Here is a 27,764-nt window from a genome sequence, read left to right as displayed (position 1 = left end):
TGACTCGGCCATCTCCGTCGCCGAGTAGTTTCCTCCCGGCTGCCGAGTGAGGCTTTCCCAGCTGTTTTCCGTCGACGCTCGGCTCTTTCCGCCTGCGCCTTCGGGTATTTCCGCCGGACGGTTCGGGTATTTCCGCCGCCGGTTCGGGCGGACTCGGCGCCCGCCGGCCTCGCTCGCTCCGGTAACGGTCGGTGCGGGTTCAAATGAGCCGCGGCCGGGCCGGGCCCCGCCGGGACTCGCTCTGAGCCGGGCCGGGACTGGGGCCGCCCCGCTCGGGCTCGGCGACCAGGAGGCGGAGGCAGGGGAGAGCAGGATGACGGTGCTGCAGGAACCCGTCCAGGTACCGACCCCCGGGCGGCTCAGGCCCCAAAGCCCGGCCCGGCCCGGGTTAGGCCGCCCCGCCCGCTCCGGGGCCGGGGCTGCGGGCCGCTCCCGGCGGCCTCTCGGCCGGTGGGCCCGCAGGACCTCCAGCTCCTCCGCCCTCCCTCCCGCCGGAGCCCGCCGGGCTTCCCCTTCCAGCCTCCCGTCCCCATCCCCGCGCCCCCGGGACCGGCCGCGCTCGCCCCTTTGCCCCCCGAGCCCCCGAGGGAGGTGTCGGTCTCCCCGCAGCTCCTCAGCCGATCCGGCTCCCAGGAAGGGGCCCCCCGCAGATCCCCCGGGAGACCTGTTGCTACTTCGCTCACCTTTCTGCGTTCGCTGCCGTGTCGTGTTTAAATGCTCGCAGCGTGCTCGGATCCCTCCGTGTCGTGCGAGTGAAGGACGTTCCTTTTTCCCAAGGAGTTGGTCCCTTCGGGTTGATGGGAGACCTAGGAGAGAAAATAATGTCAATCTCCTTTTTCTCTGGTGTTTTAGTCTCACTGCAGTTACTCTGATGGGCTTCCTGTTCTTGTGCTCAGCCTTCCCATCCAAAAGTCGCGATTCACAGAATTAGGAGCTGCTTTTTCTTTCCACAGTTCTTGTATGCCCATTCTCTAACTATTCACAGTTTTCGTTAATCACTCATTTTATTCGTGTTCCCATTCTTTTAAAAAATATATTTTTAGCTTTTTAACAGGATGTTTTGGGTTTTTTTTTTTTTTTTTGGTAATTACAGCAAGAGGTTCCTGGCAGCAGTGTCTTGGTGGAACACGATTGTGTTCTGTTGTGAACATAGTGAGAATTCTTGCTCTTGGCTCTTTTCTTCCTAAAGAAAAGGTGGAAGGGGAAGAAAGTCTCCTGTGGAAAACCACCCTGCTGACTTGATCCTGTCTGTGGAAGATGGTGACAGTGAGGGCATTCTTGTAAACCAGGGTTTGTGTCCTTGATGCCACTGCTCTGCTCATCCCCTCTGAGAGCAAGGGTCAGCACAGTGCTGGAAATGCTTTTGGCCACCTGGTCCCCCTCCTGCAGAGGCCATCCTGCACCATTGGTGTTATCCATGGAGCTGGGCTGGTTGTTTTGCACCAGTTGTATATTCCAGGAAAACATGGGATTACAATAGAAAAGGAAGCAAGAATGCACTGCAGTGTGAATGAGTGAAACTGGCAGGAAACAATACCAAATGTTTCCGGTGCTGTGCTAACTAGGCTTGACCAAATGGAAATATCTGCTATTCTGAGAGCTCCCTGATAGAAATGTGGGCTTTGGTGGTATTTCAGCAAGGTAAAGACCTCCCTAATGCTGTTCTCCATTCTTAACCTCTTCCTAGCTTGAATGTTTTGATGAGGCTTTGCTATGTTGAATATATCTATTTAGATTGAGTATATCTATTTAGATTGTTCTTTCAAATGACAAATCATTCCTTTAGCAGTAGTTCTGCTGCTGTCAGCTTTGCTGCTGTTCCTTGCTCACAGGAGTGCTGGTAAGTTTAGGAATTATTTGGGACTGGGTAAAGTCCATTGTGTTTCTGAATTCCCAGTTTAGTTGAAGTCCACGGACTTAACTCTGTTTTTATAATTTTCTTAAATGTCTGGGAAAGTTGACACTAGTTCTCATTTTTGTCATTGAAGAGATTTTTCCTGTCTATTTGTCTGTTCTCTCCCAGCCTTTCAGATGTCTTCAGGGCTCAGCATTCCAGGAAAAAACTGTCATCCTTACATCCTCACAGCTGTGATGTTACTTATCTGTCACAGCCTGACAGATAAACAACAGAATTTGTGTTTGTATGTAGCCTTATAAATGTTGTGCTTTAATTACATGAAATTCATGTCCCAGAAGGCATCTTGGTCACTGGTTAGATTTTTGCTAACTTTTGAAGTTCTTTTAAGTTGAACAAAGTGCCAGAGTTTACAGCCCTCTGCTGTACTTCCTGATATGGTCGATTTAAAACCCTTCAGCTCCAACATAAAACTCTGTGTCCCATGTGCTGAGAAACAAGCTGGATGCCTTCCAAATACTTCTGAAAAACATCTTGGAAAGAAAATGAGTGCTTTGCTTGGAATTTAGCTGTTCAAGGTGATCATCTGCTGTGACTCACTGGAATGGTGCTTGAACTTGGCTGCAAACTGCAGGACCAACGTGTGCTTGTTCAGTGGGCAGAGTGTGTGTAACTGGGGAATGCAGCACAGCCCATCCCGGAGCTCTCCTCCTCCCTGACCACCCTGAAGACTCTGAAATCATGGTAGAATCTGCTTAGCATGGCAATATAGGCTAAACAGCTTGGAAAACAATTTCCAAGGCAATACAGCTGTCAGAAGAGACCATCTCTTAAGAGCTCTTTGGCTTAGATATGAACTGACACTTGGACAATGCACAGGATTTTCTGGATAGAAGATGGACCTGTCTGAATCTGATTTTATTTTCCTGCTCTCCTCTCTGAGGATGCCTCTCTGCAGGGCTGTGTATGGTAGTTTTGGAACTCCCTGTTCATTTTGCATTTCAAATTAATTATTTTTAATATGAGTGGCTAGGACCTGGATGTTTATCTGCTTTGCAAGCATGCGTGAATAAAATGTGGAAACGCTTCCAACTTTTCTCCTTCCTGTGATGCAGCCCTGAGAACAGGGCTGAGAACACTACTCTGGTGTGGTTTAGCAACTGTGTACCACTAGTGCTGTGTACATGCGTTGTGCTTCTTCTAGAACAAACTGAATTACTGTGCTGTATTGAGATCAATGTTCCTGTCCTAAAAGGTGGGTTAGAAATCCTCTTTTCTGAGGCACAGTCATAGTTTAGACGTCTGTTCTCATGGAAAAATTGTTGCTGCGTAGGTATGGCTGATGCCCTGCTGCCTTCCTTTCCTCTTCCTGCTCTTTTAGGAGAGAGTGTGTGAGGATCCAGGCTCCAGCATCAGTGAGATCAGGGCAGGAGGCACATTCTGGGTTGCAAAGTGATAATTGCTACAGATCAGGGATTCTACCAGCCCATTTCTTGCTTTCCCTCTGCTCCATAACAATTGTTATTTGAGCCAGTGTGTAGTGTAACTCTTAAAAAGTGGCTGTGACATAGCCCCAAATCCCTCGCGTCCCCTCTTGGCCTTTGGCAGGATTCTTCCTGGCAACTTGCTCTTGTTTGAGCAGTCAGATGACCCTGATTTCCCCACTCCCACACCTTTGTTTTGTGAGCTGGCTGAGTTACAGCCCTGCAACGACAGGATTTTTAACCTGAAGGCGCCACAACTTGGCTGGATTCATCTAAATGTCACTTGTGATTTGGTGAAGAAGAGCTGCTTTTGAGAGCAAGAGAAACAGGAGATCTTGGGCTGCTCTGGCTTGGGGATGGCTTGAAAGATTGTATCCCTGACCTTCTGTCTCCCTGTTTGTCCTGCTCTGTCTGCAGGGCGTGGAACCACCTTCAGCCCGGGAGCTTTTCAAGGCAGCGGGGAGGAATCACTTCAGGAGGCTCTGAGGCGCAGTTACTGAAATATGAAATACAACCAGAGAGAAACAATAATGTATTTGTATTGCAATGATGAAACTAAGAGAATTCACTTTTAAATACTTCCAAATACTTTCACAGAAGCTTAAAAGCACCTGTTTATTTCTTAAGTGTATTTTTGGGATCTACTAATAGGAGAAAACAGACTCTCTGTAGAGACTTGTGTATAATATTCCCTGTAGTACTTGGGAGCCCTGGTGTGTACTGTTCATGACGGCTGTGTGGGCTTCTTGTGAAGAGAACTTGCACAGTTTTCACACCCTGTGTTTGTCAAGTTTGTGTTGGAAGAAGTAGCATATGGTACATGTAACTCTGTGATGTTTGGATTTTTTTTTTTTAAGATGAAATTGGCGCCTGCCTTTCCCACTGGGAATAGCACTGCAGGGCAGTATTGCTTTCCCTGTGCAAGATTTCTTTTCGTTTCGGAGTGTATCATAGGTTTTAGAAGCAAATTTTACTTGTCTTTGGTTGCTGATGAGTATTAGAGAAATCCTAGGTCACAGTGCTTTGAATTCATAAGTTCAGATCTTGTTTGGGATCCATGATAACAAAACTACTGCAAAATGGCTCTTTGCTGCTGATGGAAAAGGGCTTTGGAACTGGAGCAAAGATCCCAGGTGGGAAGGAACTGCTGTCCTGAACCCAACCCTGCCCACCTTGGAGCACAAACCCTGATGAGCATGCACAGCACCCTTGGAGTAGGTGGGGAGGAAAGGCTGAACAGATCTTAAATTATTTTTTGAATCCCAGCCTCTTTTACAGATAACAGATGACTTTTAATGCAATCTGAAAAAGTTGGCCGAGTAGTTTGTGTGAAATCCTCTTACCCCAGCCCTGGACAGCTCTTGTGTGTCAGCTACTGGTGACAGCAGTCCAAGTAAATGACACCTGCCTTGCTGGTGTGCAGGTTGTACACCTCTGTGTGTGTCTGTTCCACTGGAATCGTGCCATCCTTCCAGTCTGCACGAATATTGGCAGTCACAAACTCAAACTTGGTGTTCATGAAAAAGGAAACAGTACCTGTGAGCTGGACTTGGCCAAGTGTGAGTGTGTGAGCAAAATCAGAAGTAGGTTGTGTTCATCTATGGCTGTAGAATACCATTTGTCCATTTAATTTGCATTGCACACGTTCTTGGGTGCTACTTCTCAGCTGGTGACAGTGGAGAGGTGGCTGAAGACCCAACAAAATGCTGCACAAAGAGCAGTGGATTCTGTTCACCTTGGCCCTCAAGGGAACACTGATGCCTCTTCAGGGAAGATCCTTTATGCTAAGATGTTTAATCAACACAAGTCTCATCTTGACCATCTTGGACACTGAGAGGCTTCTGGGCCTGTTGGGTTTTGGTTTGGCATCTTGGGGAGATGCTTTAGTGGGATACTCTGACCAGTTGGGGTTGGATTTTGTTTTGATCGTTACTGAAGGTGTTGTTTGGTGGTAGTTTGCAGTAATTCCTGCCGAGTTGTGCACCAGGCTAAAACTCGGTGGTTTCTGAGGGGTTTGGATGGTTGTGTCTGGTAACTAGTGAGAAACATTCCAAGGTTGATTCCTGGCTTTGGTGCAGAGTTTGGTGGGGTTTTTTAAGCCTCCTTACTAATAGTTGAAACAAATACAGCTTGGCCAGCGTGTTTATCCTCCCCTTTCTTTTTATGGCTCTATAAAACCAAGCTGAACTTTGCCTTTTGACAGTAAGAGGTAAGGAGTTTTTTTCATTTTTAAAGCTCCCCACTAAATTAAGATGATTTTCTTGCCTTGCAGGCTGCTATCTGGCAAGCACTGAACCACTACGCGTATCGTGATGCTGTGTTCCTCGCAGAAAGGTTATATGCAGAAGGTGTGTACTTTGCAATTATAAAGTTGATGCTTTTTTTTCAATTTTTAATTTAGGTTTTTTCAGCCTCTGTTCCTGCTTCGTTTTCCTTCTGTTCTGGTAATGAAGTTTAACTTTCTGCTTGGGGAAGGCAGAGGAATGCCTCGCAATTAGGTTGGACAATCAAATCGTGTAACAGTAGCAATGTTATTTTACAGTAAAATCTCCTTAAAATTAAACTCAGATTTGTGTGTTTAAGTGCAGTGTTTACGGTTTATGGTATCAAATGGGAGAGTGCTGGGGTTTTTTAATAACCCTCAAGCATTGCATGTCTTCCAAGGGCACTTGAGGATAGATGCAGCACACAAATTCTACAAATTGGCTTGACATTGAAAGCTGTCTTTGCTAATAATGCTGTTCAGATATGTTGATTGGCTCAAAGAGAGTCTTGTGATGGTGAGAGAAAAGCACTGTGAAATTGAGACAGTGAGAATCAGAACATATGGAACAGGTGTCTCCTGCTGAATCCCTGCTAATTGTTACTTCATTCTAAAGCTGTCAGGTCTGGGGTGTTTTGGATAGTGAGCAGGCAGCAGTAACATAAATCTGTACTTTCTCTGGGTCCTTTGGACACTTTTTTGGTGTGTTCTAGCACCTTTTATTTCTTTAACCTTTTCTCCATGACCTCAGATAAGCTTTTCGTTCTTCTGTACTTCTTTCTCCTCAAAACTGGTGGTCAGCTTTCCTTCTCTGTTTTGAAAGGTATTGTTCCCTAACCACTAACATAAAAAACACCCCAATCCTTAAGCTAAAATACAAGCATCATACAATTTCTCATGCTAAACAACCTGAACTTATAGTTTGAATTAAACTGTATAAGCTATTTCATGCTCTGTTTTGTAATGAAATATTTTGCCTGCCATGCCCACAATGCAGTTCTTAACAGTGGAAGCACAAACCTAAGTTTTGAGAAATAAAGACTTCTTTTTCCTTGTGTCAGGGTTACAAATGAAATCTGGGGTGTTTGATCTGGTGTTTAAATGAGAACTGTTGTGTAGAATATTATGGAACCTGGTAATCCAGGTGTGCATGAAGGAAATAGTATTTTAGGGATGACAGAGCTCCCCTGAACACAACACACTGTGAGGTGCAGGGAAATGGTAGGTTGAAGGTAATTGCCAAGGATTTAGGAGCAAAGCAAATCTACTTTTTGCAGCAGCCAGGAGAAAAATACCTGGCTTGATAGTGACACGTCCTCACAGAATAATTCTCTGCAAGAATACTTCAAACAGCCTTTTTCGGTGACCAGCAGTGCTGAGAGAAAGCAGCATGAATGCTGACACTTGGTGCAAGCAATTAACTGCTAACAAAACATCTGGCTCCTGGTTAAAATAAGTGGTTACATTGCAGAGTGGAAGCTGCAGAACTTGAATACAGTGGCTCCACATTGGCAGGAGTGATTTCACCCTGAGAAGAACTTCTTTTAAGTCTACCTGCAATTACTGTCCTTGATGGGACATCTGTGGCTTGGTCGTTTCCCAGAACTCTCCAAGTCTGTTAAAGTAGCAGATAAAAATTGATTTAACTTGAATTTTTGGAAAGGTCTTCTGGTGTTTTTAGGATAAGGCTAATGAGGTGTCCTCTGTTTGGATCTTCTGTTTCCATTGTCAATGTTCAGGTGATAACAAAAACTTAAAATAGTCCGTTTTCAGTGAAGCAAAGGATTTGGGCAGATTCCCAAAGAGGTTTTTGTACAGTGCTCATATTGATTTTTCTAAAGAGTTCCCTGTAGGTGGGTGAACAAACATCAAAATTGTTTCTTTTAATGCTGAGTTCCATTTGCAGGATTATGTGTTTTGAAAAGTATAAAGGTAATATGGGCTTATTAATTGCTTGGAGTTTGAAGTTGCTCGTGTTCATACACAGCTTTTGATTTAAAATATCACTGTGTGAGGGTGATTTGAGTGTAACGTTTGGGGAAGTACAGAGAGTGGGTTAAGCCACCACGGATGAACAAAATCTGTTGAGTTTACAGGAAGGATTAAAGTTACTTCAGGAGTTAACTCTGTCCTTTATGCTGTAATCACAAGTGGGTCTGACCTCAGTCTCAAACCTGGATGCCAAGTCAAGCTCTTTGAGTAGAACATCCTCAGTGTGGTGCATAATTCATCTCTGCAGTGGAAGAAAATGTGCAAGCAAACATCAAATCTAAACAATTCCAGTCTCTGCCCTGATCCCTTTTGTTCTTTGTTTAGATAGAGATGACTTTTCCTGATGCTTGACTACTTCTTCCAGAATTTAGAAACTTGTGAGATCTCAGCTTGGGAAAAGGATTTATGGAATTACAGAATCCCAGAATGGTTTGGGTTGGAAGGGACCTTAAAGCCCATCCTGTTCCACCCCCTGCCATGGGCAGGGACATCTTCCACTATCCCAGGGTGCTCTGAGCCCCATCCTGGTTTTAGGAGAACTTGTCCCTATCGATAGATCCCAACATAAAGCAACTAAAGCATCTGAATGGTGCTGTCAAGCCACGTTCCCAATGAAATAATGGGAGTAGGCAGCAAAAACGACAGGACTCAATGTTGGTGAAGAGGTGAGTGGTAACTGACCAACTTTAATAGTCATTAAAATCAGAAAATCTTCTCCACTGAGTCATGTGAAGGTAAAGCATCAAATGCTTTAGAACAAGAACAGAAGTAAAATTGCAAATGGAAAAAGACCACTTGAAATTGAGATTAAAACTGGCGGCTTGGGCTGGAATAGACTTTCCTTCTGAAAGTTGTTGTCTTTTGTGTTGTGCCAGTGTTTATGCACTCCTTAAAGTAGTTCAAAGTGTTGGTGGCAGGTGTGGTGATACTCTGAGCCAAGTCAGTCTTGGTGTGGCCAACAGGTTGTTAAAGTACTTCTGGCCTGGCTGCTGTGCTTGGCTTGCTGCTGTTCTAACAACAACTGGCTGATGACTTATTTAGGTTGGGTAGCCAGAAGGATCAAAGTTCCTTTACAGCTGGAGATATTACGAGTTGATCTGACTAGCCAAGGAAATGGCATAGGAAGTTTGGTAATCACCAACAGATAAATGCACTTCATTCAGGAATTAATTTCCAATACCAATACCTACTTTCTTCCATCTTGTCCATAGCTGGCTTTTACTCCCTGCCCCCAAATTCTTTGTACTAAAACGATTAACAACTAACTGATGATTTTTTTTTCTTACATTTTGTTTTCCAGTACACTCAGAAGAAGCACTGTTTTTACTGGCAACGTGTTACTACCGCTCAGGAAAGGCCTATAAAGCTTACAGGCTCCTAAAGGGACACAGCTGTACCACCCCACAGTGTAAATACCTGCTTGCAAAATGTTGTGTGGACCTCAGCAAGTAAGTAAATCCTTCATGTTTTGTCCAGGGTTACAAATGGATTCATTTTTTTGCTTGGATTTCTCTTCAGAAGCTATTGTCTTGTATAAACTAGAAATTCATTGGTCCTTCAGCACAAAAGATTATAAGTTCAATTTATTTTGCTTTCAGATGTGGATCTAATGAGCATTATCCCATGTTACAGAAACCTCTAAAAGTTGAGTAACTTAGACAGGAATTGTGGAGCTGTGTAGGGAGAAAACAGACCTCTCCAGAGTGTGTGGGGAAAGCTCCTTGGTCTTTGCTGCTCCCTTTAGTAGGGAAGTCCTTTGATGTCCCAGGATGTTTTGACTTGGTCTGTTTCTTCTGGCTCTTAACTGCTGTGGAGCCATTAGGATACAGCTTTCTTTGCATCTTCCATTGAAAGGGAAATGGTGCTAATGTTCTACTGGAGAGGTCCCAGTGGAATAAATTCAAAGCTGATTGTTCTCTCCCTTGCTTTTACAAAGTCTGGGGTGTGCATATAGCACATCAGCTCCTGAACTGGTGTCAGATTTCTTAAATACATTCTTTAGAATTTGTTAAATTTAACTGTTGCTGCTGCATGAGCTCATTTATACAGCCGTGCCTTATTTTCTTGTGGGCATGGTCTGTGCTGATAGAAGCATCCACCTACAAGTGACATTTCAAGTGGTGGCAAGAAAAGGTGATTTGTTTGTTCAGGTGTTTGGGCTCGGATGCCTGAAAAATGCCTCCCACCCCAGCAGTTGTATAAAGTCATTTTGAAGGCTGACAGCCAGTGGCCCATTTGTGTGAGTGGTGCTGCTCCTGCAGGTGGAGGAGGTGCAAATTGAGCCTTTGTTCTCCTTTTGAGCCCTTCTTGGAAGAAAGGAAGGCATTAAAATCCAAAATCTCTGCCATATCCCAATATTGGGTCTTAACTCAGTGTATGGGGCCTTACAGATTGTATTTCTTCAGAAAACAAAGCCAAATTAAGTACTGTCTTAGCTTAGATAAAGCACCTTCAAAGATCAAGTGTGTGGAAGATTTTCTTGTCCTTTATGCTAGGATTGATCACTTTTGGAAAAGTCATGCTCTATTTTGTACCTTTGCTTTTGGGTTTGTTTTGTTTTTCTTCCCTCCCAGTAGAGCTGTTTGACTTCAGAGTCCTGAACCTCCCTGTTGTAGAGGAATCCATTGGTTACTAAACATTCATTTGCAGGAATTGGTTTGTGGTTTAAAACCTGTGAACACTGACAATGGATTTCTGTTTTTGTTTGCAGCAGGGTGAAAACATTGGACTGCCAGTACTGTGAGCCTTGTAACCCCTTTAAACCTCTTGTTTTTTAAAAAGGCTTGCAGAAGGAGAGCAGATCTTGTCTGGTGGAGTGTTGAATAAACAGAAAAGCCATGATGACATTGTTATGGAGTTTGGTGACTCTGCATGCTTTACACTCTCCTTACTGGGACATGTCTACTGGTAAAGTTGCTTTTTCATTTTGCCCAATAAAGCTGGAGGGTTTTTATTTGACCAAGCCCAGATTTAGTCAAACATATCCTTAGTCATTACAGGAGACATGTGTCTCTGGGTTACACGATTTTGGAGCACGATAAGTTCAGGTGGGTAGTTGTGGAATCAGTCTAATTTGGGAATACAAGACTGGTTTAATTTTCTCCCAAAGGCTGAAAACACAAGTTCCTCTTTCCCAGGTGGATACGAATGAAATCCAAGAGTCTGGTTTTTTTATATACCTTTGCATTTGCTCTATTCTTCCCTAAGAAAAAATCTCAGCTTGTTTCTCAATGTTACCATTTAGATTTTTTTTTAATCTGTTCTATACATGTGTAGCTCTAACCTTCAAATCAAAGTTCTGAGGGTGCCAGGCAGAATAACTTGACAAATTTAAGTGTTTTGACTTTGCCAAGATGCAAGAAAGGTTTCGGTAAATGTGAATGATTTGATTGAATAGGAGTAGTTTGGCTCGTGGATTCTTCTCTACTATAGCTGTTCTCAATTATTTTCAAAATTATTTCTTTGTAGGCAAATACTTAAGTGTTCAGTTTAGTCCCTAATTTATTTGCAAAAATATTATCCATAGATACTTAAGATGGCTGGAAGGCTGGCAATCAGGTTACTGTTGGCAGAAAAGAAACAAGCTGTTGCAAAGAACTGCATCTTCCTAAAAATGAAAATTCTCAAGCTATTCTAGTGCTTATGTAACTTTTTTTGACAACTGTGTCTAAATATGTCAAATAACTTCAAAAGAACTCAGTATTCTTCTGGCTTGAAAAATGAGGAATGTTTCTATGCCTTTCAACATGTTTTTGTTTTTCAATTCCTCTTCTGGAAAACTCTCTTGAACAAAAGTGCTGTTCTGAAGTTTCCCTGTGAACTGTTTCATTCTTTTTGCAGCAAGACAGACCGGCTTGCCAAAGGATCAGAATGTTACCAAAAGAGCCTTAGTTTAAATCCTTTCCTTTGGTCCCCTTTTGAATCACTATGTGAAATAGGTGAGTCTGCTGAACTGTTTTACTCAGTAATTCTTTGGAGAGATTTTTGTGAGCAACAATTAATTTAAAATACTTTGCCATTTTTAAAAACTTCTGTCTTGTTTTCTTTCATTTTCATTATTTATACATTTTTGGATTTAACAATACCCTGTGCTTTCCAGCCTGCATTTAGTAGACACTTAGAAACTGTTTCTGAGAATAGCTTAAACAAACAATAAATAACAATTCTTAAAAATATTGGTTGTCCAGGGTTTTGTAGCAGAAGAATGGAAGAGCACTTCTGCTTTAGTATAAAGGGCCCAGAGTGACCTGGTCTAGTGGAGGGTGGGAATGAGATGATTTTTAAGGTCCCTTCCAACCCAGCCCAAAGGTTCTATGATTCTGTGAAATGTTTTAAAACACTTCTAAAATCCTTTGTCTCCTGTCCTTGTTTCAGACTGAATATTCAGTGTTTAGACTCAGGAATAAGTATTAAATCTCCTTCCACTCTTACAGGTGAAAAGCCAGACCCTGACCAAACATTTAAATTAACATCCTTACAGAACTTCAGCAGCTGTCTGCCCAACACTTGCACAACGTTGGTGTCTAATCACAACATATCCCACAGACAGCCTGAGACTGTCCTCATGGAGACACCCCAGGACACAATTGTGAGTTTTGCTGAAATCACTGTAAAATCACCTGGTAAAATCAGTTAATTTTTCCAGCTTAACTGAAAAATGCTAATTAAACCATACCCTGAGTACCTAACAGCTGCCTTTTATTCTTCAGGAGTTGAACAGAATCAACCTAGAATCCTCCAATTCAAAGTATTCCTCTTTGAATTCGGATTCCTCCATGTCTTACATTGACTCTGCTGTGATTTCCTCGGATTCTGTCCCTCTGGGGTCAGGAACTGCCATATTGTCCAAACAGGCTCAAAATAAACCAAAAACTGGACGGAGTTTACTGGGGGGACCTGCAGCTTTGAGCCCACTAACTCCAAGGTAAGTCCTTGGGATGGCCAAGCTCTGCCCAGGGCTGAGCTGCTGATAATGTCTGGGACTTGGAACAGGAGGGCTGGTGCTGCACAGCACACTCAGACACACGTGTTGGTAGAATTCTGTAAACAGTGCTGCACAAGGGAAACCCAAACAACTTCAGGAACTGCTCTTGGTCCTAGTGTTGATCTCTTCTGGTTTTTAAACAAACAGTTGCTGGTTTGGAGGGGAATTGTAGATTCAGGATATTGCTTATTGCCACGTTCTCACTTGAAAAATCTCTAAAGGAATGCGTTCCTCTTCTGGAATAAACTTTATTATGAAAGGCTACCGTAAAGAGCTTTTCTTGAAGAACAACTCTTGATGATCCTGTGGGTCCAGCTCAGAATATTCCATGATCTGGGTCTCTGTTTTAACCCCAGCATCAGAGCAACTCTCCAGGTGTAACACTCAGACACTGACCCTTCCTCTCTGGTTTGTTCTCAGCTTTGGAATTTTGCCACTAGAAACCCCAAGCCCTGGAGATGGATCCTATTTACAGAATTACACCAACTCTTCCTCTGTAATCGATGTGCCATCCACCGGAGCACCTTCAAAGAAGGTACCTTGCATTCTGGAACACAGCTGCTCTTCTGAGAGCTTGACATTGCAGTGCACTTTAAAGAAGAATCCATAATACAGCGAAAAAGACATGTGAGCTGAGTTTTCCCACCCAAATGCCCAGGCTGGTGTTGCTGGAGTAACCTAGGGAAGGTCTCTGTGTTCTGTCCACCTCCCATCACAGAGGGTACAAACACTGATGCTTCCAAACAACAGCAGATGCAAACTTCTCAGTTTGCTGGGCAGAGTGGGAAGACTTGGAGTTTTCGCTTTGCTTGTTTAATGTATTTTCTGAAGCCTCAAGTGAGCTGAAGCTACTGCTCTCCTGCAAGTAGTTCTTGAATTGTAGTTTACAGGCCAGAGTAATAAAAATCCTGCTGCTGGTCTGTAAAGGACTGAGAGAATGGTGCTGTTTCACTCAGCAGAGTCTTGGGTAGGGGAAACTAAAAATTGTCTGTTTTACTCAGGAAGAAACTGCCATAGTTGCCATAGTGATAAATGAGAGGTGGAATGTTGGTGACAGTTGAAGAGCTATTTGTTCCTTTCTAAAAACAAAAAACCTGAGGATTTTTTCCTGTATTTTTAGTAAATCTGTAAGTTGCATGAGGGGTGTTAGTGTTTTACAGGGGGCAGTATTTTGAAGTGAAACTCGATGCAAGTAATAGTGTTGAATCCCTCAAAAAGTAGAACTTTAATTGCTACGTTTGCTCTGGACAAATCTTGGTACTCACCTTGCTGTGCCATTCTGAAAGGGAAATTTGGGAACTGTGCTAAACGGTCTGTTAGGGATGTGCTTTGTATGGCTGATCCAGTTCCCATCCTGTACCTGCTCAGGACCAAGGAATTTTCCATGGTACATTTGAAAACAATGGCTTGTGGTGGACTGTGCACATGTAGGAAGGTAAATTTCCATGAGTCTGAAAATGGAAATAAAGTTAGTAAAGTGCAGCTCTTCTGAGAGCTGAAAAGCTTTGGGGAATCAAGTCGGATTTGCTTCTGTTTTGTTGCTTTGCTGAGTGTGACACAACTGAGGTCTGAATTTCACTACTCCACACTTAGGCACTGCACAGACAGAGCTGTGCCATTACCAAAACACAAATATTTAATACCTTTGAATACAAACAGCTTAAATTCTGGTTCATGCTTTGTCCAGTGCAAATAATGACTGTGCCGATTCCACTTTGCTCTTCCAGTTCTGTGTCAGACAAGGTTTGGTGGAGCTGTGGCTGAACAGAGGCAGTTTCCTAGGAAACACTTACATAAGTGAATGAAGCATTAGGATGGATCCAAAGGCTTCCTGTCTGAGTGGGCAAGTGTCCTTGCTGGCCACCTAAACCATCCTCTGGTAACAGAATCTGGGAAAGGAAGGGAAGGACAGAGCTTTAGAGGTTGGATAATGCATAAACTGGCATTGCTTGTGCTGGTGTTGATCCCACTTGTCCCTTCCAAACAGCCATCACGGAATTCCATGTTGGTGTCCTCGGAGTGGGCAGAAAGATAATTTTAAGTTTTTTTTAAAAAAAGTAGGAAGAGGAGGATCTGTTCTGAAAACAGGCTGTGCAGTTTGTGAATGGCTTCTGAATGGGATTGTAATAGGATAATTCAAAAATATTTTTCTTTCTTCTTTTTTTGTGTGTGGTTTGTTTTCAACTTTATGCAGGAAAAAGCCTTTAAATATGACGTCTTTTAATTCCCTTTTGTTCTTGCACAAGCACTTTACCATATAGTTTCTTGCCACTAGATGGAGATTCTATATCTTCAAATAATGTGCATAAGCTTTGTGGACCTGGTGTTGTTAACAGGTAGAATGAGAAACACTTTTGATGGGTTTCCCCTTGAGATGGGGGAACCCTCCCCTTAATTAAAATAATTGTTTCTCCTTGTGCAGTGTTTGGTGGGTGGAATGGGTTGGGTTTGGTGCAGCAGAGATGGAGACTCCTGAGTGACATAATAACAAACCTGTAGAAACTCTGTGTTGTGCAGACTGTCAGCAGGATCAGCCAGGCTGGAACAAAATCCGTCTTCTCCCAGAGTGGGAATAGCCGGGAAGTCACTCCAATTCTCGTTGCACAGACACAGAGCTCTGGTCCACAGACAAGGTAAAAAAACCATAGTATTGGAGCATTTTTGTTTAAAACAAAGCTAAAAACTGTTACTAGTAGAAGTGGAGCAAAGAAGTTTACTTTTCCGTGTGTAACTTTTAAATTTTTGTTTTCAGTACAACACCTCAGGTATTGAGCCCAACCATTGCTGCTCCACCCAACGCGCTGCCTCGACGAAGCTCTCGCCTGTTTACCAGTGATAGTTCTACAACCAAGGTACCAAACCTCCCAGTGCTGGAAATTTGTTCCTTTGTTACCCGTGCCACTGTACCAACTGTTAATTTCCACATATTCATAGCGGTTTTAGCAGCCTAAGAACAGATTCTGTGGTGAGCAGGGCATGGCTGGGCATGCTTGTTGCACATAATTTTACACAATTCGCTCTCAAGTTCAGATTTCTGAATTTAAAAAATTCTTTTATATGTAACTCTTACTTTTCTTATTTGCAGGAAAATAGCAAAAAATTAAAAATGAAGTTTCCACCTAAGATTCCAAACAGAAAAACAAAAAGTAAAACAAATAAGGGAGGAATAACACAACCAAACTTAAATGATAGTTTGGAAATTACCAAACTGGACTCTTCCATCATTTCAGAAGGGAAAATTTCCACTGTTGCACCACAAATCCAAGCTTTCACGCTACAGAAAGCAGCAGCAGGTCTGTTTGAGCACTACTGGACTGTAGTAGAGTAAAATCTGCTATATCTGGGTTTTAGTGTTGCTTCAGTATTTGCTTCTTCCCCATTTCATTTTAGCCTGCAGCTCTCACCTTTGTATAGTGATAAAAACTGATTTAATTCAATGCAATCTTCTTGTTAACTTAGAAACATGTGAAGAAATATTGAAAGTGGTAATTACCAGCAGATAGATCTTGCAAGTTCTGGTCTGTATTAATGATTAAAATATTTTCAAAGTGTTGATACATAAAGTATTATAAATTATTATGCAATGGATTAATTATGATAATAGAATAATTAATATTATGTCTATAAGTGTTATGTTGTTATAAATTATAACTTTAAAATAATATAAATTACTTTAAAGTATATAAGGTGAGACAGTATTATTACCCTTGGGAAGTGATTCAAAGGAGTTACTCGTAACCCAGCATCTTCCCTCAACATGGGCTTTATGTAGTCTGTTCTCCCTTGATATCTCCCACTTGTTTAAAAACAAGTCTTTATTCAGATTGTCAGAAAATCCTAAGCAAAATGCTGAATTCCTCTCTTTTGGCTCAGTAATGTTTCCAGGCAGTAAGAGGATGTATCCATGGCTACCAGGCTTGTGGAAACTGCTCAGATCTAGAGAAGCGTTTGAATAGCTGCTGGAAGTGCAGAACTCCACTCGCCCTGAGCCCTAGAGTTTAAAGACTCATTATTTTCTGGCTTCCCTTACAGAGTCTGATATTCAGAATATCATGTTCATGTTAATTAAGAGTGTATAAACCTTGTTTGGAAACTCCTGAAAGGTTTTCATAGGCAAATTCAGGGGCAGTGCACAAGGGAGAGCATTTGGGATTAGCACTTCCAAGTAAATAAGTCTCAGCTGTCTTTTTTTCTTCTTTTTTTTTTTTTCCTCCCACTTTTATTTATTGTGTTTTTTTCCTAGAAGGTTTGATGAGCCTTCTCCGGGACATGGGGAAAGGTTATTTAGCCTTGTGCTCATACAACTGCAAAGAAGCCATCAATATTTTGAGCCATTTGCCATCCCATCACTACAACACAGGCTGGGTGCTGTGCCAAATTGGGAGAGCTTACTTTGAGCTGGCAGAGTACATGCAGGTAGGAACTGGGGCTGGGCCTTCCTCTTCTCACTTTCCTTTGGCAGTTTTACACAAAACCTGCAGATTTCCTGTAAAATCTGTGGGAAGTTTGCAGTTGTGGTAAATGGATAAATATAAAAGTTACACTGGAATGGATTTAGATCTTGAATCTGCTTCCTTAGAGCTTTATCACTGCGCTTTCCTAAAAACTTTTTTTAATGTTATTTGTATCCATCTGTTGGGGTCTCTTCCTTGTCTGTCCTGTCTCTGCCTCCAGCTGTGCTGATGGAATTGTTTGCACTGCACTGTTTTAGATTAGATCACTGAACAATTTGAGCTCTAAACCAAAAAACTTCTCTCCATTCTAGTTAATTCTGATCACATCAGTGACCCAGTTTCCCTTCCAGCCTCACAAATGAAGCGTTGGCACAGCTGAGGTGATGCCAAACTGCTCCAGAATCAGAAGTGAGCAGTTAAGGGTAATCCCACAGTTCACCTCTCCTTGGCACTGTTGTCCTGACAGTTGATGTGCCCATTTGCTAAGTTTTTAAAACACTCCTTGGCAGAACATGTGCAGGAGACAAAGGAGAGGGGGGGTCTTGAGCTGTGCGCAGTCTGTTTAGGGATGGAATGCATTGGCTGCTTTTATAGATAACTTAGGAAAGGTGAGGGTATGGATTTTAATCACAGAATTCCCAGGCGGTTTGGATTGAAAGAGACCTCAAAGCCCATCCGTTCCCACCCCTGCCCTGGGCAGGGACCTTCCACTGTCCCAGGCTGCTCCAAGCCCCAGTGTCCAGCCTGGCCTTGGGCACTGCCAGGGATCCAGGGGCAGCCCCAGCTGCTCTGGGCACCCTGTGCCAGGGCCTGCCCACCCTCACAGGGAGTAATTCCTTCCTAGTATCCCATCTATCCCTGCCCTCTGGCAGTGTGAAACCATTGCCCCTTATCCTGTCACTGTTGGGATGGTTAACAGTGATAACTGGCCCATAAAAGTCGGTTATGCTCCTCCTGATTTTGTGGATAACGTTTTTGCCTTGCTGGAGCACAGACAGAAACAGGAATGCAGCTGAGTCAGCAGGAGGGAGAGCTGGCTGCATTCCTGCTGGCATAAGTATCCTGGGATACAGTCACTTCCTTCCCTTGAAAGGAAAGTTCCAGGACTTGCAGCTCTCTGTAGAACACTTAAAAAGCAAAGAGGATGCTCAGGATGGACATGGGGCCTTGGACCTTGACCTCTGTGCTCTGCCTCGGTGGGCAGAATTTTATTTTAAGTTTCATTTCTGTTCTCAGGCTGAGAGAATTTTTTCAGAAGTGAGAAGGATTGAAAACTACAGAGTAGAAGGCATGGAGATCTATTCAACCACACTCTGGCATCTGCAGAAAGATGTTGCCCTTTCAGTTCTTTCCAAGGATTTGACAGACATGGATAAAAACTCACCGGAGGTATAAAATGCTGTGGGCTTGAGTGAGAAGAGGGAAACTACGTGGTAAAATCAGTGATTCAGAACAGAGCTTTGAGCTCTAATGCGGTGTACTCTCCAGTGGGAATACACCTGAACATGGCAAAACTGGAGAGGAGGTGGCAGGGTTGTCTGATCAACTGCTGATGCCTGAAATGGCTTCTTAAAATTTGAATATTAGCTTATGTGGAACAGGTTGAAACCTTTTATCTGTTCATGGTTATTTAAATTTGCCTTGGCACCATTCAACCAGGAAGATCATGGGTTAGTCAGTCACTCCTGCTGCTGCCAGTGTGCAGAGATAAGGAATATCTTTTTCCTGTACCACTGTTTAATTGCTGTAGCTAATTCACTGCCACTTAAAATATTTGTTCTAGAATTTATTTGCAGACATGATGTTTATACCAAAGTCCATTAAACTGCAGGGTGTGTGGTAATGTAAAGTCACAATGTGCCAAAAACCAAGAATCTTTCAATGAGTGCCACAGTAAAAATAACAGATGTGAGTTTATAGGCGTGCTCTTAAGAATTGAGAAAACTCTAGAGGATATTGGAAATCTTTTTGGTGGAGGAGGAAATCCAATTCATGTTGTCCTGTTAGTTTGTCTAAGAGTGGAAAACTCAAACCCAGTGAAGCAGTTGGTGGTTGTAGTAAGATTAGTCAGGATAGAGGGAAATGCAGATTCTAATCCAAGGAATGGAAAATGCTTCTGTGCTTTGGCAGTGATGCTAAAAATTTGGAGAAGTGAGGGATGCCAGGCTGTGGTATTTGCAGTCTCGATGGGTGCTGAGCAGCAGGGAAAGAGGAGGTTGTTGCTAAAATTCTTCCTCTGCAGATTTCCAGATTTGTCAATTGGAGGGAGCTGAAGAAATAAAGTACCATCTCTCCTTTTGTTAGTCTTAAATATCAAAAATGTTTTATTTCTGGCCTTTTCAACAGCTTCAAAAGCTTTAGTCCTTAGTCATCAAAGGATCTAATTGGTACAGACTTGTTGGGTGTCCATGGATTCTCCATTTCTGTATTTCAGTGTGTATATTTATTTATTTATTTTAGAAGGTGTGTTTAGCCCTGCTTGCCTCACAGGAATGAACCTGAACTAACTGTTGATTTATTCCTGTTTTTACTTTTAAATCTAGGAATAAGTTATTTATAATTATTTAAAGCAGTTCAGCTCAGCTTAGTCACTCAGGGTTGTAAAAAGGGTTCTGTTCTTGCCCTGCTGTTGCTCCAGGCCTGGTGTGCTGCAGGAAACTGCTTCAGCTTGCAAAGGGAGCACGACATTGCCATCAAGTTCTTCCAGAGGGCCATCCAGGTGGATCCAAACTATGCCTATGCTTACACCCTGCTGGGCCACGAGTTTGTGCTGACAGAAGAACTGGACAAAGCATTGGCCTGTTTTAGAAATGCCATCAGGGTCAACCCCCGGCACTACAACGCCTGGTAAGTTTGGCTGTATCCCTGCTGCTGCAGTGGTGCAGAATTCCTTCCCGAGGAGCATCTTCTGGATGCTGCCACTGCTGTAATTTCATGGAGTCACAGACTAGTTTGGGTTGGAAGGGACCTTAAAGTCCATCCAGTGCCACCCTCTGCCATGAGCAGGGACACCTCCCACTATCCCAGGGTGCTCCAAGCCCCGTCCAGCCTGGCCTGGGACAGTGCCAGGGATGGGGCAGCCACAATCTACCTACCACTCTTCCCTCCTGGAAGAGAGCAAAGCCTTTCCTTCAGAAGATGGGGGGGCTACTTTAACAAGGAAGGCAAAAAATTGGATTTTTTGTTTTGTTTTCACAGATTGCCTAGGCTGTATTACCCCAGCTGTTTTGCTCTGCTGGGCAGCATTCTTCATGCATTATGTTTCCTCACTTGCAGTTGGAGAGATGAGATCTCAGCCCCTTCGTACCTTAGGACACACTTAGTTTCTTACAGTTTTTTAATATATAAAGCAGTAAAAGTTAGATCTGTGAGTGTGATCCCTTAGTGTTATAACTTCTGTGTGCTTTTTATTTAGTAGCTATTTAGCCAGTCTCCCTGTGTATCACACATCAGTTCTTCAGCTACCCAATGGATAAAAAAAGAAAGAAAACTTTATACAGCTTTTTCCCCCAAGAAATCCCTTCCCCCCCTAGATGGGGTTGGCAAGGCTCCAAACCATTCCTTCCATGTCACAGTCACTGACAGAAACTAATTTGATTAAAATCCATTGCTACTTACCAGAATTGTTTCTCTGCTGCAGGTATGGGTTGGGAATGATTTATTACAAACAGGAGAAATTCAGTCTGGCAGAAATGCATTTCCAGAAAGCACTTGATATCAACCCTCAGAGCTCAGTCTTACTGTGTCACATTGGAGTAGTAAGTACATGGCACTTAACTTGGGTGGGGAGAAGGGTTTGGGGTGGAGACGCGGGGAGGAGGATTTTTCTTCCTGTGGGAAAGCTTGTTCAGACTTGGTCTAGAATTGAGCAAATATTTTTCTAAAGGAGCAGATTGCAAGTAAGCATGGTCGAAAGGGTTTGTCCTTGCTTGGCAGATGAGCTGCTATTTTTCCCCTTTTGGAATTGTTCTCTCTTTGTGTGTCAGGTCCAACATGCACTGAAAAAATCTGAGAAGGCCTTGGACACTTTGAACAAAGCGATCAACATCGACCCCAAGAACCCACTATGCAAATTCCATAGAGCCTCGGTGTTATTTGCAAATGAGAAGTACAAGGTCAGTCTGGGTGCTCGTGGCAACCTTGAAATTCCTGCAGCTGGGAATGGGGATGCCTTGGAAGCTGAATGTGTACAGGTCACCCTGGGGAGCACCAGGCCTTGCAGGAAGAGCCTGGGACATGGGAAGCATTTGCTTTGGCAAGTGCCACCCTCACCAGGGAACTGTGTTAAATGTTTCGATCGTAATAAAATCTGGGGCCAACAGGTGTTGTTTTTTAATTGTTATTTTAGTCTGACCCACTATCATGAGTTCATACTAAATTACTAAAAAACCTCAGCAAACTGCCCCATATCCAATTACAGCAATAGGAACCAGCTGTTTCCAAGGTCGTGTTGTGGAGTGAAAAGGCAGAAGTGAAGCAGTTTTGGGCTGATCCCTTGCTGACCTGAACCCTGTTTAGAATAAGAGATCTTCCCACAGTGTTTATCCAGCAACTTTTCCTCTGGCCAGTGTTTTTTGGCTCCAGAAGACAAGCCAGGTCTATGTTGAAACTTGCCTCAGAAACGTGTGCACATTGAAAAGGAAAACTTTACTTCAAACTTTATTTCTAACTGTAGACCAAATATTTTTCAGTTGAATTTCTTAATGATGCCAGGTGACTGTCACAGCAGAATGAATAGCTCCAGCATCAACAACTAGTTTAAGTGTAAAGTAGAAGTTTCACAAAAAGTTTTTGGTTTCAAATGCCTAATATAAACACTCTTTCCAACCTTTCAGTCGGCTTTACAAGAACTTGAAGAACTGAAACAGATTGTTCCCAAAGAGTCTCTTGTTTACTTTTTAATAGGAAAGGTAGGTAAAACTTCATTGTGATTGTAAGTTCTTTGGTTTCATTTGCTGCTTAATGAGAAAATTTGATGCCTGTCACTAAGCTGCTTCCACTTGGAGCAGTATTCTAAAAATTCCCAAGCTTTAAATAAGGCTTAGTGCTCACAGCTTTATGATGTGCCAGCTTTTAAACGCAAAGGACAGTTAAAGAGAGCTGGAGGTGCTAGTCCATCCCTCAGTCAGCAGGGCTGGTTATTTGCACACGTAACTATTAAAATACTGAATCACATTCTCCTGCATTGTGTCAGAAATACTGAATAAGAAGCAACTACGTTCCAACCTTTCTTGTGTGAAATGCCAGGGAGAAGGGATCTGGTGACAGAAATCCTCCTTCCCACCACCTCCTCTGCTGATAAGCTTTAAATAACTTCTGCAACTTTCTGCTGGGGGGTGTCTGGTCACTTGGAAGCACCAAGACAAACTTCCCTCTAATGCAATGCTGGAGAACTCTCTCTCAGCAAGATTTCTTTATTTTGTTTAAACTGGAGAGGGGTAAAAAGATTTGTGCTGAAATTCACTGGTATTTTTCCAGGAGTAGCTGGACCTCTAAATTGAAATGAGAGTGGCCATGTCTTGATAAACTGAAGTATTTTCACTGTTTAAATGCTCAACACAGATAAATAACTTCCTTGTCTGCCCTTAATGATAAAGAATGTCTTAGCTGCTAGTTTAAATTGTTTTATTTTTAAATAGAAACACATTAGTCTTTCTACACATATTTGTTATTTCCCTTGGGGCTCACATAATAAATTTTTCATATCCACCCTCTGTTGTTTTCCATAAAACATCACTGAACTGCGGCTTGGAACATTTGTTGCCCAAACCTTCAAGGAGCAGCTTTGTGTAAATGTAGCCTTTTCTGCTTTTTTATTTTTAGGTTTATAAAAAACTGGGTCAGACACATCTGGCCCTAATGAATTTCTCCTGGGCAATGGACCTGGATCCCAAAGGAGCCAACAACCAGATCAAGGAGGCCATTGACAAGCGTTACCTCCCTGACGACGAGGAGCCCATCACCCGCGAGGAGCAGATCAGTGAATGTTACCCCTATGAGTCAGGTCTGTGCTTCCAGCCCTGGGGCAGGTCAGGGGCTTCTGCCACTTGGGTGTGGGAAGAATGCCAGGTTTAATAAGTGAAACATTCTGCTCAGCAAGTAACAACTCTGGAGGCTCTTCATTCAGCAGAATTCATTCATTTTCCCTACAGAAAGCATGGCGTGAAGGGTTGTGAAATTTCTTTAGATGTAGTAGGACAGAGATCATGGTAACTCTGAATTTACACATATCAGGGGTGGCTGTAAGAGTATCCCAGGAGAACAAGACATTCCCAGGGCTGCAAGCATTCTGTCATAAAGCATCAAATAATTTCAGAGTAAATGAATGGCAACTGACGTTGTCTGTAGAGGCTTTTTCAGAAGTTAAACTGGATGTTGGATAAAAATACTTGGTGTGCTAAACGTAAAAGGTGGCAAAGAAGAAAATATAGCAGGATTTGGATTCTTATTAATAGACAAATGCTGTGTCCTGAAATTCTCAACTGAAAAAGTAGGGAAAGGTGGCAGCTGTATATCACATTGGTTTTTATTGGTCCTGTGTGCTTTTTAATATGGGAACTTTACCCTGCACTGTACTTCTGGAAATACCCAGAGTTTTTCTCTCCCTGCTGTTGGAATTGGGGTAATTTTGAGCCCTGGCTCCCTGAGCTGAGCCTGTTCTGACCAGGAGATGGAGACAGAGACTGGAACTGCTGAGCAACACCTGAGCAGTACAGGAAGAAAACCCCAAAGCCCAACCAAACAAGAAAAAAAATTTAAACAGGAAAAAACCAAAAGCTTAATCTGTCCAATAAGCATAAACAAAATAAGTGTTGGGCTGTGTGTCACAGTTCAGCTTCCCTGGCTGTGCAGAGAAAGTGTGGAAGAGTTCCACAGCCTCAGCTGAATGACCCTCAGTGTACATGGAACAAACTGAAGTAATTCAAGGTAATTTGGAGGGAAAATGGAAATTTTTTTTTTTTAATACTTTGGCTGCCCTGCCTTTGATGGGCCGGATCATGGGGGAAGCTTTGCAGTGGGACAGGTCTGTGGTCTCTGACCCCGAGGTCTCTTTCCCTCCGCAGTGGGCACGGACGAGTCCCAGGAGAGCAGCATGACGGACGCGGATGACACGCAGCTCCATGCCGTGGAAAGTGATGAATTTTAACCTCCAAGAGCCAGTGTCTGAGCTTAAGTGTGTGTGACTGGTACTGTCGTGTTCTCCCCTTCCTTGGCATCCTGGGTTCCACATCTCTGAGCCAGCACTGTTGTTGTTCTCCACTGACACCACGAGTGCACCTCAGACCTGAACTGTACCAGAGTTCATGGCAGTGCAATATCCAGCTGCTGCTGAGTCTGACTAGATGGCTCTTACACACTTACGGAAATGACTGAGGAGAAAATGCTGGTTTTGGACTCCCCCCTTGCTGGAAAAAAATATCATGGAAGACAGACTTGGTTTGCTGTATGGAAGCCAGTAGATGTGGGGATAGTACTAATGGCGAGGTGTCTTGTTCTTTTTCCAGAAATGTGTCTTAGTTTGGGTCTTCCTTGGTAAGCAGAGTGCTGAACCTCATTCCCCAGTTCTCCAAGGACAGTGTTGACAAACAGGCTGTTCAAGACTTTTGCATATTGTAGTGTAACTTAAATGCCAGGGAGTGTCAATGACCTTAAAGCTCCAGTGTCTCCAGTGAGCAACCAGGACTGGGTGCGTGTCAGGCCACGTGAAACACCCCTGTCCCTGCCTAGAGTGCAGCTGCAGGAGAATCACATTGCAGGATCAGAGCTTTCATCAAACGCTTTCATGTTCTAACCATGAATTAATTTATTCACCCGGTTTTGGAAAGGTCAGTGTTTACTTTGTATTTCAGTCAGCACCACCTTGCTTCATTTTTCATGCACCCCATTACTTGTTCTTCCCCTTTGAAGAATAAAAATTAATAAAGGGCAAAATCAAGAGAGAAATGTAGATACAAGTGTAATGTGAAACATCAAACCCTTAATCCTGTGAGAGTGGGAAGACTGGGAGCCTTAACACAATCAGAACCTTGGTCAAATGCATCAAAATAATTGTCTCAGATCAGTATCTCCTTAGGTCTGTGATCACTTTGAAAACTATATTGTAAAGTGTGGTCCAAGCAGGATGCAAAAATGTGCAATTATCTGTCTTTTTCCTTATTTTTTTAAGCTGTTCTTTCAGTTTCCCATTCTAGGAACATTTTCCTCCAGGGTCTGTTTCTGAGAGGAGAAAGCTGTGCCACATTAGTGAGTCCAAACTGCTCTCTGTAGCATTCTGCAGCAGCAATTGGTGCCCTTTGTGCAGTGATGATAAAGCAAGTGTATGATACAAGCAGTTTTAAAGCGCAATTTATGCCTAATAAATTGGGAATGATACAAATTTCATAGCAATGTATTTGTTGTGGTCAGTCTTAATGTTTTGGGGTTTTTTTTCTTTTTTTTTTAATCTATTGGTTTTTAGGGGTCTCTTAGTTTCCTTTACACTTCAATTTCTTTTGAATTCTGTCCTTGGCCACTTGGCACCTCCCCTGTCCTGGCTTCTCTCTGGTCAAGAGCCACATGGACACCTTTATCCTTTGAAAAATCATCCCCGAGTTCTGAGTGAAAATAGAATTCTGTGGCTCGGTGGGTTTTTTTGAAGTAGGAGGATGGGCAGTGAAGAATAGGCTTCAATTCCCCTCATAGGGTAAAAAAAACCCTCTAAAATCTGAGGAATTAAAAGGGATGAAATTTTTGCCTCTGCTACGCACTTGTGATCAGCTGGGTCTGGAAGGTGATGGATTGACTGGGAGATGGTGGCACGTTTGGGCTGGATTCCTGTGGCTGAGGTGTTCTGGGGTGATTCCCCTTTCCTGGAGAGTCTTCCCTGGGACTGATCTGTACCTCGGGCAGAGCTCCCAGGCCCTGCTCCTGAGGTTGCTGTGTCTCTCCTGGTGTGGCTTTCCCATCTAGCTCCAGCTTGTGGCAGCTTCCCAGCACGTCCCTCGCATGGAGGAGTCTCTGAGCAGCACCTCCTGGTAAGGTCTGCAGGCAGCACTTGTGGAATGCCACTAATTGCCATGTTAATTGGCTTCCTTTTGGTTCCCAGCATATTTTCTAAACAAAAGCAGGAGGAAGCAGGTGCTATTTATTTTTCCATAACAAATGTTGTTCATGTGGGGACCAGAGATCCAGGAATTGAAGGGGCTTTTTTCCTTTTCCTTTGTTCCCTGAAAACCACAGTAAAACTCTCAGCCCCTGGGAAAAAGCTCTTAACTCAGCTGGGCTGTTCAAAGGATGTTTGTGCTATTTGGGAGACTTAATACATAAAAGCATTCCTGGCTTTATATGTTCATCCTACCTTAAAGGTGTTTTCTTTTTTTCCCAAGAATCCAGGGTCACGTTTAGCCCATGCTGCTATTTTACGTTCTAAGGAGAAACACAAAATTAGTATTGGAGGACTAAAATTTGGCTCTTTGAGGAAGGACAGAGAGGAGGAGGCCAAGCATGGAGGCACTGGCAGGCAGGTGAGAGCAAGTGTTCACTGACGAGAATTAGGGAACTGTCATTTTGTTACAACAAAACTATGGAAGAATGCAAAGTGTGGGTGTGGTGTTACTATTTGCATTGAAACAATGTAATTTGTCTTTTTTTTCCTTTTCTTGATTTTTTTTTTTTTTAATTTCAAAAATTGTACAGTCCTAGGGGAAAAAAAGTCTTTTCTGTTAATATATTTGCAATTCATGAAAGGATGTGGAAAATCCAAATAAATTACTTTTAAAAGCAGGCTTACCCCTGGGTGCTTTGGGTCAGGGGTGGGGTTTGTCCTTCAGGAGTTGGGCAAGTGACAGAGGTTGGGAAAGGTTTAGGGACACCTTGGGGTTCTGTCCTGTCCTTCCCAGGGCTCCACGTGTCGCCTGTAAATCTACCACAGCTTTCCAAGTGGGCTGCAAGATCCTGGCCGGAATTCTGGGTGAGGTGGGAGGTGTGACACTGGTGTGACACCAGGTGTAAGGATGTGGAGCTGACGAGGCCACGGAGCTGTTCCAGGGCTGGAGCCCCTCTGGAGCCAGGCTGGGAGAGCTGGGGGTGCTCAGCTGGAGAAGAGAAGGCTCCAGGGAGAGCTCAGAGCCCCTTGCAGGGCCTAAAGGGGCTCCAGGAGAGCTGCAGAGGGACTGGGGACCAGGGATGGAGGGACAGGACAGAGGGCGCGTGGCTTCCCACTGCCAGAGGGCAGGAATGGATGGGATAGTGGGGAGAAACCTTCCTGGTGAGGCCCTGGCACAGGCTGCCCAGAGAAGCTGTTGCTGCTCATCCTCACTTTCCATCCTGCAGTGACAGGAGATTCAAGAAGTTTTTGGGTATAGAGCAGGTGAGTTTTATTTTCATTTTTTCCTGCTTTCCATAGCAGGTCCCCACCCTGTGGCTGCAGCTGTTGTTGCTCAGCAGAGAAATTAATTATTAGTCTCTTATACTTCCAGGCCTGGCGGAAAAGCTTTCCAGGAAGGCTCGTGGCTGTGCAGGAATTCCTCCTGCTGCATGTGGTCATCTTGGATTGAACCTTTTACCACTCATTTTTGCCCAACCTAATCCAGTAATTTTTGAGAGCCAAGTTTGGCTGTACAAGCGACACTGAGATTAACCCTTTCCTAGTTGCTTCCCCCTATTTTCTCCCATGGTTCTTTTACTCCTGGACATTTATTCCTGTGTCTCGTAGTTCAGTTCCTGGTCACTGAGTTCCTGCCCTGCAGTGAGA

At 43.3% G+C, this 27,764-nt stretch overlaps 1 protein-coding gene across 5 annotated transcripts; it reads left to right on the top strand.

Moving 5' to 3' along the window:
* Window positions 1-151: 151 nt before the first annotated feature.
* Window positions 152-26,704, top strand: CDC27 (cell division cycle 27). Of its 5 annotated transcripts, none has more exons than XM_082297323.1 (19): window positions 152-340; window positions 5,612-5,687; window positions 8,895-9,042; window positions 10,376-10,501; window positions 11,435-11,532; window positions 12,028-12,182; window positions 12,304-12,518; window positions 12,999-13,113; window positions 15,096-15,211; window positions 15,331-15,430; window positions 15,664-15,871; window positions 16,825-16,994; window positions 18,269-18,421; window positions 19,671-19,879; window positions 20,673-20,790; window positions 21,019-21,147; window positions 21,868-21,942; window positions 22,856-23,036; window positions 24,097-26,704. In XM_082297323.1, the coding sequence occupies exons 1-19, from the start codon at window positions 314-316 to the stop codon at window positions 24,177-24,179; spliced, it is 2,502 nt and encodes an 833-aa protein (XP_082153449.1). In that variant the 5' UTR covers window positions 152-313; the 3' UTR covers window positions 24,180-26,704. The 5 variants fall into 5 exon arrangements, with proteins under 5 accessions (XP_082153449.1, XP_082153448.1, XP_082153447.1 ...); XM_082297322.1 differs by having other exon boundaries at window positions 16,822-16,994; XM_082297321.1 differs by having other exon boundaries at window positions 15,078-15,211.
* The last annotated feature ends 1,060 nt before the right edge of the window (window positions 26,705-27,764 follow it).

Source organism: Coloeus monedula (assembly GCF_965178545.1).
Source record: "Coloeus monedula genome assembly, chromosome: 26".
In the NCBI taxonomy this organism is placed as follows: Eukaryota; Metazoa; Chordata; class Aves; order Passeriformes; family Corvidae; genus Coloeus; species Coloeus monedula.
Note: the sequence above shows the minus strand (reverse complement) of the source record. Positions and strands in the feature narration are given on the sequence as shown.

Bases quoted from the DNA above. Each gene is read 5' to 3' on its own strand.
- CDC27 (XM_082297320.1), top strand. From the start codon at position 314: ATGACGGTGCTGCAGGAACCCGTCCAG. The intron at 13,114-15,077 runs GTACCTTGCATT...ACAAACCTGTAG, and splicing joins CCGGAGCACCTTCAAAGAAG to AAACTCTGTGTTGTGCAGAC. The intron at 16,995-18,268 runs GTAGGAACTGGG...TTCTGTTCTCAG, and splicing joins AGCTGGCAGAGTACATGCAG to GCTGAGAGAATTTTTTCAGA.